The 11,607-nt window shown below is 45.3% G+C and overlaps 1 protein-coding gene across 1 annotated transcript; it reads right to left on the reverse strand.

The window, feature by feature from the left end:
* Positions 1–2,944: 2,944 nt before the first annotated feature.
* srxn1 (sulfiredoxin 1 homolog (S. cerevisiae)) lies at positions 2,945–11,327 on the reverse strand. Its single transcript, XM_080204380.1, has 2 exons — positions 11,020–11,327; positions 2,945–4,340 (listed from the first exon to the last, which is right to left on the reverse strand). Exons 1-2 carry the CDS (start codon positions 11,305–11,307, stop codon positions 4,131–4,133), a joined length of 498 nt encoding a protein of 165 aa, XP_080060506.1. The 5' UTR covers positions 11,308–11,327; the 3' UTR covers positions 2,945–4,130.
* Positions 11,328–11,607: the final 280 nt, after the last annotated feature.

The raw sequence follows: 11,607 nt of genomic DNA on the forward strand, positions 1-11,607 counted from the left end.
AATTCTAAATCTAAGATAGTCACTAAAAGATCCAATGAGGAAATTAAGGGAAACTTCTTTGCCCGGAAAGTAGGTAGACTACCTATGAGATGGCGCGGTAGCATTGTAGTTAGCATTGCTGCCTCACAGTGCCAGGTACCTGGGTTCAATTCCCAGCTTGGGTCACTGTCTGTGTGGAGTTTGCATGTTCTCCCCATGTCTGTGTGGGTTTCCTCTGGGTGCTCCGGTTTCCTCCTACCTTCTGAAAGACTTGCTGGTTAGGGTGCATTGACCCAAGCAAGCATTGGACTGTGGCGACAAGGGGAATTTCACAATAACTTCATTGCAGTGTTAATGTAAGTCTTACTTGTGACTAATAAATAAACAAACTTTATAAATAAATCATGTTGGGATAGATAGACTTTTGGTCTCTCAGGGAATTAAGAGATATGGAGTGAGAATTGAAGATCAGCCACGATGGTATTGAATAGCAGAGCAGGCTCGAGGGGCTGAGTGGTCTGCGCCAGCTCCTATTTCTTCTGTCCTTTTGTATTAGCCCTGGTTACAAGTTACATGGTCAAAAACAGATACATTTCCCAAACAAATTAAGAGTGACTTAAGCCATAATAATGGATCTATTTGTGTGCAATATGTACATCTTAATGTGTAAAGCAGAGAATTTGGATCTCCAGTCCAATTCTTGTGTGTGGGGTGAAATCGTTATCCCTCTGTTAAAGGAACTATTAAACTAATCCAGTTTACTAAGATGAACACAAAATGTTGGAAATTCTTAGCTGGTCAGGTATATCTGCGGAGAGAGAAGCAGAGTTAATATTCAGGTCTGTGACCTCACTAGTTTCTTGCTTCAAATGAGAATGACGGCAATTCTAATATTCACAGCAGCTTTTGCACCCCAGGCAAAAAAAATTTTATTCGTTTGTGGGACATGAGGGTCGCTGGCTAAGCTAACGTTTGCTGCCCATCCCTAATTGCCCTTGAGAGGCTGGTGGTGAGCTGCCTTCTTGAACTGTTGCAGTCCATGTTTGGGAAGGAATTCCAGGATTTTGACCCAGTGAGTGCAAAGGAACGTTGATATATTTCCAAGTCAGGATGGTGAGTGGCTTGGAGGGGAACTTGCAGGTGGTGGTGTTCCCAGGTCTCTGCTGCTCTTGTCCTTCTAGATGGAAATGGTTGTAGGTTTGGAAGGTACTGCTTAAGAGTCTTTGGTGAAAACCGACCACTGGCACCTTTTGACACATGACTGAGTCTTCCTGTAAACTCTTCCACAGGTATTTGAGCCTCAGCACTTCTGGGTATTTGCAAATTTCTGCTCTGAAAGAGTTGCTGAATCTATTTGTGTACCACACTGCCCTCCAGTGGTACTTGTGACACTGGGCATTCAGATGAGGATACGAACACCTTATATCAGTAACTTTATGGTGGCGAAAAATTCCAATGCACTCAACAGAAATATTGATCGAATGAAATTTGACAGCAAACCACATGGGGCTATATTAGGAGCAGTACAGTGGCACAGTGGTTAGCATTGCTGCCTCACAGCTCAAGAGACCTGGGTTCCATTCCCATTTTGGATCACTGAATGTGTGGAGTTCGCACGTTCTCCCCATGTCTGCGTGGGTTTCCTCCGAGTGCTCCAGTTTCCTCCCACAGTCCAAAGATGTGTGGGTTAGGTGCAAAATTGCCCCTTTGTGTCCTGGGATAGGTAGGATAGAGGGAACACCAGTGTGTATATGTGGGGTTATGAGGATAGGGCCTGGGTGGGATTGTTGTCAGTACAGACTCAATGGGCTGAATGGCCTCCTTCTGCATTGTTGGGATTCTATGAAAGTCTAAGGTGAACAAAAGTTTGCAGGTAAGTTTTAAGGAGAGGTAGAGAGATTTAGGGAGGGCATTCCAAACTTTACTATCTGGGCTCAGCTGTCAAATCTGGTAGGATTCTTTGCAAAGGCAGGCCTTTTGACCAAGATCTGTGTGATGTTCAGCTGGCTCAGTCTGTGATAGTGAGTTGCTCCAGTCAGGATTAGGGAATGTGTCAGAAAACAGCTAGCAAGGTCAGGAAATGAGAGAGATAGAAATGACAGGGAAATTAGCACAGAAAAATGATCAGAGCAGGAAGATGTGATGGGCAAGGTGGAAAGTGTGTGGCAAAATAGGCTTTGGTTGTTTCATCAAAGGAGACAACGTGTCTCAAACAACAACCCAGACTAGCTATATCTATATTGCACCTTTAACATGATAAAATCCCGTGGGAAGTTTTATGGGAACATTAGAGAACACAGAGGCGCATAAGGAGATATTCAATTGGACATTTGGTTTTAAGGAGTGTCTTAAAGCAGAAATGCAAGGAAGAGAGGTGGAGAGGTGTGGGGAGGGTATTGCAGAGGTTGGGGCCCAGGCAACAGTGGCACAGTGGTTAGTGCTGCTGTTTCAACAGTGCCAGGAATCCGGATTTGATTCCTGGCTTGGGTCACCGTGTGCATGGAGTCTTCCCATGTCTGCATGGATTTCCTCCAGGTGCTCCGCTTTCCTCCCACAGTCTGAAAGAAGTGCGGGTTAGGTTGATTGGCCATGTTAAATCATACCCTAGTATCAGGGGGACTAGCAGTGCAAATGCATGGGGTTATGGGAATCAGGCCTGGGTGGGATTGTGGTCGGTGCAGAAACGATGGGCTGAATGGCCCTCTTCTGCACTGTGGGATTCTATGAACTGAAGATATGGCTAACAGTAATGCAGTGATTAAAATCTGGGAAGCCAGGATTCGAGGAGCTCAGATATCTCTAGGGTTGTACAAGATTAGGAAGAGCTGATATCGTGAAGAGATTTGAAAACAAGGACGCAAATTTTAATAAATAAGATGTTGCTTAACCAGAAACAAATGTAATGGGCCAGTGAGCACGAGGTGATGGGGGAATGGGACTTGGTGTGAGACAGGACACAGGCAGCCACACATTAATATTTAATAACTACAGACCCCTCCCTGTGTTAACCTGGTGGCCAGCAAATGGGTCTGAATGAGCGTACCGTGATCAAAGCAGCCCCGTATCCCCATTGATTGCTGGCAAATTTAATACTGTAGGAGACAGCGGAGAAATGAGGAAGCCTCAAACAGCTAATACGTGACATCACGTCAACCTCGACTGTGACCTGGTTCTGCTTTTGCTTCTCTAATTCTAACAACTGTTACACAGATTAGATCGTACTTCATACAGGGAAGTCATTCACCTGGTCATGCTCTTTGCAAAACTATTCCAACTTTCCCTGTTCTTTCTCCTGCAAATTTCTCCTTTCTGAAAGATACTATTGAACCTGCTTCCAGGTACTGCATTCCAGATTGTGGGAATTTCTTACTCTGCCTCCACTTGCATTTTTACATCTATATCCTCTGCTTACTGACACTCCTGCCAGTGGCAATATTTCCTCAGCTCTATTCCATCAAGAACTGTGTTTTGTCTTAGTTTATGGGAAATGGGCATGCCTGGTAAGCCAGCATTTACTACCCACCCCTAATTACCCTTGAACTGAATGGCTTGTCAGAGCATTTAAGAGTCAACCTCATTGGTGTGGGTCTGGAGTCACCTGTAGGCCAGAGCGGGTAAGGATGGCAGATTTCCTTCCCTAAAGAATATTAATGAACCAGATGGGTTTTTAATGACAATTAATAATAGTTTCATGGTCATCAGTAGACTTTTAATTCCAGATTTTTAACAAATTCAAATTTTAACATTTGCTACTAGTGGGGTTTGAACCCAGGTCCTCAGAACATTGCCCTGGGTTTCTGGATTACTAGTCTAGTAATAATACCACTACACCACTACCTCCTCTTGCATCAGCTGTGAGAAAGAGCCATTCACATAACACCACATTTCTTCAGATGCTTAACTGCAAGTCAGGCAGATGAATGAAATCCCCACCAAGACGTAAAAACAGAGTTTTCATTGAAGTATCTCCTCCTCTTCCTTAGAATGGCCATGAAATAATTCATCATCTCAAATCTTCACTGATTTCAATACATACAAGAATACACACACGCGCTCACATAAAATGGAGTAACAGCTATAAATGATCTCATTTAGAGACAGGCAGAGAGCATTGGGAGACGGTTGTGTCAGTCAGGAAGCCCCCCGTTCAATCACTGAAGTTCGGGGGTTGATGATCCTAAGTATAGTCGAAGATCCGTAATGGTGGACTTCATAACCTTTGCAGGAATGGTTTCCTTGTTCAGTCTCTGGTAGGCAGCGTATCGATGGCACCCTCCAAATGAATAGAAATAGTCCCCACCTTGACGACCTTTGATCCAGAGGACATCTATCGGAGGCACATCGTGCACTTTGCTCGGGTCCTGTGGAAGAAAGAGTTTGTTTTCACCAGAGAACAGCATCAATCAGTCCCAGAGCAGGAAAACCTTCCCAACACAGAAGAGGATCACATTTAGGAATGATAAGGCAAAAGATTACCGGTTCTCTGATGCTTTTCATTCTAGTGCTGGGTTCTAGATCTCCAATGGTTAATCACAGAACTGGGGAGGGGTGAGGAACATAGAACTTAGAACACTACAGCACAGGAACAGGCCCTTCAGCCCACGTTATTGTGCCGAACATGACACCAAATTAAACTAATCCCTTCTGCCTGCCCTTACTCCACATCCCTCTAATCCTTACATATTAATATGCTTATCTAAAAGCCCCTTAAATGTCCCTATTGTATCTGCCACCACCCCAGCAGTGCGTTTCAGACACCTACTGCTTTCTGTAAAAAAAACTTGCCCTTTACATCTCCTTTGAACTTGCCACCTCTCACCTAAGTGAAGGGAGGGAGGTGTCAAACACGCACAATCTGGAGCTTTACTCACAGATCTGCCCAGTCATGTGGCTGGGGTTACTTCAAAAGCTCTGCGATCGAGTTTGGTGTGATTCACTATGAATAATACACACAGCTTGTCCAGATCCCTTCTGCAACAGGCCCACTATTTTCTCCCATTGACGTTCAACTGCATTATCATTGCTGAATCCCCCACTAACAACATTCTGGGGGTTACCATTGAGCAGAAATTGAATTGTCCCAATTTGCCCACACAGGCTCTATATCCTTAACCCTAAGGATTTATCCCGCCAGTCTCCCTAACCAACGCATCATTGAGAAAAACCCTTGGACAGGATTCAAGTTTAAAAGGGGCAATTTTAGCATAGCCAATCCACCTAACCCGCACATCTTCAGACTATGGGAGGAAACTGGAGCGCCCGGTGGAAGCCCACGCAGACATGGGGAGAATGTACAAACTCCACACAGACAATCACCCAGATCCTTGTTGCTGTGAGGCAGCAGTGCTAACCACTTGTGCCACTGTCTTGCCTGTCAATGGGAGAAAATAGGTACTGGTGTATTATTATTGTAATATTAAATAAAATACATTTCATTGAGGAAGAAAGAAAACATATTTGTTTACACATCTGAGATTGGTAACTGGGTGATGTTGGAATAAGGAAGGAGCTGGACAGTTTTGGGGTGGATGGCAGTGGGGTGAGAGGATTGTGTCATTTAAAAGGTTAAAATTGCTGAGTTGGGGAGTTGGAGAGGAGAAACAGAGTAAACTGAATGGGACTTGGGCACCGGATGTGCAAAGTACTGCAATCCGGATAAACTTCAGGGATAAACACCTTCAAACTGTTAGCAGTGACAGTTTAAAAAAAAGTCAAATAGATTCTTAAACAGTGTAGCTTAAGGGATATAGCACAAATCCAGGAAATTGATAGTTAGCTTGTACAAAGCACTGCCTCACCCCACCTTGAATGTTGTTTACACTGCTGGACATCAGATCACAGGGGGGATATCCTGACCCTTGGCAGAATACAAAGAAGGGCATTCGAAGCAGACAGACGGGATTGGATGCCTGAACTATGAAGAAAGTCCAGGAATATTTACATTGGAACAAGGCAACTTCAGAGAGGACCTCCCTGAGACACTGATGCCTTGTAATGAATCCTAGAATGAAGCTGAACTGAAAAACTCTTGGACAGGATTCAAACTCCAAGGGAAAAGCTAACTGTACAGATGAACATATAACTTCTTCAGACCAATGTTTTAAGTTTATTTATCAGTGTCACAAGTAGGTTTACATTAACACTGCAATGAAGTTACTGTGAAAATCCCCTAGTCGCCACACTCGGGCACCTATTCTTGTACACGGAGGGAGAATTTAGCACGGCCAATGCACTTGACCAGCACGTCTTTCAGACTGTGGTAGGAAACGGAGCACCCGGAGGAAACCCGCGCAGACACGGGGAGAACGTGCAGCCTCCACACAGCCAGTGACCCAAGGCTAGATTGAACCCAGGTCCCCGGTGCTGTGAGACAGCAGTGCTAACCACCTTGCCATCTATGTGGTAAACACATGGGATAGTTCAGAAAGTGGGGCAGTTCAGTTTCTGATGAACGACATCTTGGGATACGAAGGGGCAAGTTAGCATGACCATTCCACCTAACACGCACATCTTTGGACTGTGGGAGGAAACCAGAGCACCCGAAGGAAACCCACACAGGCACAGGGAGAAAGAGCAAACTCCACACAGACAGCGGCCTGGGGCTAGAATTGAACCCAGATCCCTGGCGCTGCAAGGCAGCAGAGTCAACCACAGTGTCACCATGCCTCCTGTCAATGGGAGAAAAAGGGTATTAGTGTAATATTATTGCGGTGTTAAATGAAATACATTTCTATTGAGGAAGAGAGAAAGCAAACATGTCTGTTTACACATTTAAGATGGGTAACTTGGTGATGTTTGATTAGGATGATTAGAAAAGAGGTCAGAGACTCCACTAATTCTGCCTGCGAGTAACTGCATTATTCCAGTTAGTGTCCTGGGATTCAAAAGTTCCAGCTTAAGTTCTAGATCCTTCTCCCAGGCCTGGAAATAAGCCCAGTTAGTGGAAGCTCCAAATAGTGATTGATTCGAACTGGGTGTGTGGCCAGTTTTCAGAGCAGGGCCTTCTTCCAGTGCGGTGTCTTAAAAAAAAGACCGTAAAAGATTGTAGAAATGCGAGTAGCGCTGTACACAATTTGCACTTCAAATTCTAGAACCTTTAGCTCTCTCACCCTGAGTCTGGACAAGGTTTGCCCCGTCCCTCCTCCCCCTCAAAAGAAACACAGTCTAAATAGGTGAAAACTCCAGGACATCCTCCAGAACATCGCAAAGGAAATTTGTACATAGCAAGATCCCATACACTGAGCAATGGATGAATACAAAGGACAAAGAAAATTACAGCACAGGAAGAGGCCCTCCAAGTCTGCACTGACCATGCTGCCTGTGTGAATGGGTCAAAACAGCAGAGAGAAATCCGCCCCCCCCCCTCCACCCCCGGCTCTTGCAGAAGCAACGCACTGAGGGCACTGGCAAAACCGAAACAAGAATGAAATGCAAAATACTGGAAGTGCTCAGCAGGACAAGCAACAGCTGTGGAGAGAGGAACAGAGCTGGTGAGCGGCATGGTAGCACAGTGGTTAGCACTACTACTTCATAGCTCCAGGGTCCTGGGTTCGATTCCTGGCTTAGGTCACTGTTTGTGTGGAGTTTGCACATTCTCCTGTATAGGGCATTGGTGAGGCCGCAGCTGGAGTACTGTGTGCAGTTTTGGTCGCCGTACTTAGGCAAGGATATTTTGGCCTTGGAGGGAGTGCAGAGGAGGTTTACTAGGCTGATACCGGAGTTGAGGGGGTTGAGCAATGAGGAGAGGCTGAATAAACTAGGCTTGTACTCGTTAGAGTTTAGAAGAATGAGGGGAGATTTCATTGAGACGTATAAGATGATGAATGGGATGGATAGGATAGAGGCGGAGAGGCTCTTCCCGCTCAGAAAGGACAGTAGGACTAGGGGGCACAGCCTCAAGATAAAGGGGGGGGTGGTTTAGAACGGAGTTGAGGAGGAACTTCTTCACTCAAAGGGTGGTGAATCTCTGGAATTCTCTGCCCGTTGAGGTGGTGGAGGCTGCCTCGCTGAATATTTTTAAGACACGGGTTGATGGGTTTTTGATAAGCGAGGGGATTAAGGGTTATGGGGAGAGGGCGGGAATGTGGAACTGAGCCACGACAAATCAGCCATGATCTTATTGAATGGCGGGGCAGGCTCGAAGGGCTAGATGGCCTACTCCTGCCCCTTTTTCTTATGTTCTTATGTCTGCGTGGGTTTCCTCCCACAGTCCAAAGATGTGCGGGTTAGGTTGATTGGCCATGCTAAGAAATTGCCCCTTCGTGTCCAGGGATGTGTAGGTTAGAGGGGATCAGTGGGTATGATATTGGGATAGTGCCTGGGTGGAATTGTGTTTGGTGCAGACTCGATGGGCTGAAGGGCCTCTTTCTGCACTGTAGGGTTCTATAATCTATGACATTTCACGTCCGTGATCTTTCAACAGAACAGCTTTGTAACCTACTACCCCCTGTGCCCACCCCCCACCAACTCTTCTTCAAGCAGTGCGATGGAGTATTTCACCTCCCTCCATACAGCCTCAGCTTTTCGTATCATCTAAAAGACAGCACCCCCAACAGTGCAGCACTCCCTCTGTACTGTCCTGTCAGTCAGGATCACTTCCTAAGCTCTCAATCTGGAGTGTGATTTGATTTGATTCATTATTGTCACATGTCTTGGGGTACAGTGAAAAGTATTGTTCCTCGAGTGCTATACAGACAAGAACATACCATTCATAGAGTACAGAGGGGAGAAGGAAAAGGAAAGGGCCAGCACCAGGGACCTGGGTTCAGTTCTGGCCTCGGGTGTCTGTGTGGAGTTTACACATTCTCCCCGTGTCTGCAGGGGTTTCCTTCGGGTGCTCCGGTTTCCTCCCACACTCCAAAAGTGCGTGGATTAGGTTCATTGGCCATGTTAAATTGCCACTTACTGTCAGGGGAATCTTGAGGGTAAATATGTGAGATTATGGGGTTAGGACAGTACCTGGATGGGATTATTGTTGGGACAGACTCGATGGGCTAAATGGGCTCCTTCTGCACTGTAGATTCTATAATGTAAGTGTTACAGTTACGGCTAGGGTGGAAAGTAAAGGAATTAAGTTTTAAAAGCACAGAATGGGAGTAAAAGATGGAATTAGGGGCTATGCTGGGGACAAAGGGGAGAAGGAAAGGAGAGGGTGCAAAATGTGGTGTTACAGCCAGAGTGTAAAGGACTTAGAGTTAAGTTTTAGAAGCATAGAATGGGAGTAAAAGATGGAATTAGAGGGTACAATGAGTGCAGTTCTAGTCACCTCGCTTCAGTGGCATTTTATTTTACGTCAGAACTTTTGGGCTATATTTGCTATCTGCTGAGCTCAAGCTGACAGGACCTAAAAGATCTGGGATAAAAAAAAAACAAAAAGTGCTGGAAAAAATCAGCAGGTCTGGCAGCATCTGTGGAGATAGAAACAATTCTGAGCCCAATTCTGAAACGAAGAATCATATTGGACTCAAAATGGTAACTGTTTCTCTCTCGACAGCTGTGATTGGACCCGCTGAGTATTTTTCCAGAATTTTGTTTTTATTTCAGATTTCCGCCATCCTCGGTATTTTGCTTTTATCTAAAAGACGTGATGTGCAGATGCTGGTGTTGGACTGGGGTGGGCACAATAAGAAGTTTCACAACACCAGGTTAAAGTCCAGCAGGTTTATCTGGAATCACGAGCTTTCAGAGTGCTGCTCCTTCATCAGGTTAAAGATAAGTCTTGAAGAGGAATATCCCTCTCTGATTTGTTTTTAAGTTTATTTATTAGTACAAGTAAGGCCTACATTAACACTGCAATGAAGGTACTGTGAAAAATCCCCTAGTGGCCACACTCTGGCACCTGTTCGGGGACACTGAAGGAGAATTTAGCACGGCCAATGCACGTGTTTCGGACTGTGGGGGGAAACTGGAGCATGCGGAGGAAACCCACTCGGACACGGGGAGAATGTGCAAACTCCACACAGATAGTGACCCAAGCCGGGAATTGAACCTGGTTCCCTGGTGCTAAGGCAGCCATGCTAACCGCTGTGCCACCCAAGACACTTTGATCAAGAGTCCTCTCTTACCCAAGAGATTAAAAGCTTATTCCTTGACTTTGGCAAGATAAAAAACAAACGATAAAGTCTTGAGAAACGACTGATACTGGTCTGAACTGGTCTTGCACAACTTCAAGTGGAACTCCCGTTCAGAGCAGTACTAATCATTTCCAAGTTATACTGCCTTTTTGGTGTCTGCGCATTTGCTCACAGATCTTACGGAAGGCGATTTTTTTTCAGGTAAAAAGGGACTGTTATTTTGCCTGCCCAAGTTTTAACATTACTGGGGGAGGATACTTCCTGAGGTTACATCATTTGATGGATAGAGGGGAGCTGTGCTTTCCCTCGTGTTCCTTTCCCTCAGTGTTCGGACGCAGGACATGAAGCGCAGGAGAGCAGACAAGGCACTAAATCAATTTGGTTCTTCGTATAAACCTGAGCTTTTAATTTCCCTCTGGGTGCCAATCCTGGGGTTGGATCAGCTCCATAACTTAAGACTCCTTAACTTCTGGTTCAGCTTGTTCTGTCATTCCCCTGACCCGGAAGGTATCGAAGCAGGAAGTGCCAGTACTGTCAGTATCACAGCTGATCCTTATCGATAATAAAATGAACACAAACCAAGAGTTCATTCTGTGACTGTCATCCTCACCCCATTCTCCCTTCCCCACACACAACACTCCCACTAACAGCAGACATTTAAACAAAGGAATGGAAATCCCGATATTGAAATAAGAGCAGTTTTAAATATTGTAAATTACAATGGCAGACATTTTTGTGACATGAAGTCAAACCCACGCTCAGTAAAGTTAAACTATTAGTGACAAGTAAGGCTTACTAACACTGCAATGAAGTTACTGTGAAATTCCCCGACTCCGTCCTCTCTCAGAATGTATTTTTATTAAATGTTTCTATACTTCACAGCAGCTTACTTATCCCCAGACACAGCTCCCACTTATCCAGGGACAGTCATTCCTTTAACATCACACGTAAATGAGAAGCCACTCACCTTTATACTTTCCATTAAGCTGCTCACTTTGTCTTCGTCCAGCTCGGGCGGGAAGGGTCTGATGAGAATTTTCATGGGCACGTTGTGAACCTCTGGGATGTTTTGGGAGTGGATGCTGTCCGCTCCCTCTCCATCCTGAACGCCGCTGGTGCGGGAATGCATGTCTCGCCTGGAATTCCTCACGGCGTGAGCGAGGTTACAGAGTAGCGAACGGCGGCTGGGTAACCGGTGACTGAGACAACGTAACATTTCCTGGATGTTACCAAAGCGCGGAGACAATTGTATCATTTCCAGTTGCTACACAACCAGGGACTGATTCATTCAGAAAATCTCCCGGGAGGGAAGCGACTCGTAACCATCTCCCCGCTTAGCACACATCGAATGGGGACGTGTTTCCATTCAAATTCAGGCGCTGAAATCTATCAGTCAACACTGATTTGTTTTTAAACTACATTTATATTTAGTGCATCCAATTACAAAGCAAATATTACCGCCCCCCTCCCCCCTCAAGTTTTATTCTGGACTTTCTTCTCTGCTATGTCATCGTGAATAATACAAATAGTGATTCACCATAGGACATACTTTTAT

Source organism: Carcharhinus amblyrhynchos, chromosome 16, assembly GCF_965287045.1.
Source record: "Carcharhinus amblyrhynchos chromosome 16, sCarAmb.v2.hapA, whole genome shotgun sequence".
Taxonomy (NCBI): Eukaryota; Metazoa; Chordata; class Chondrichthyes; order Carcharhiniformes; family Carcharhinidae; genus Carcharhinus; species Carcharhinus amblyrhynchos.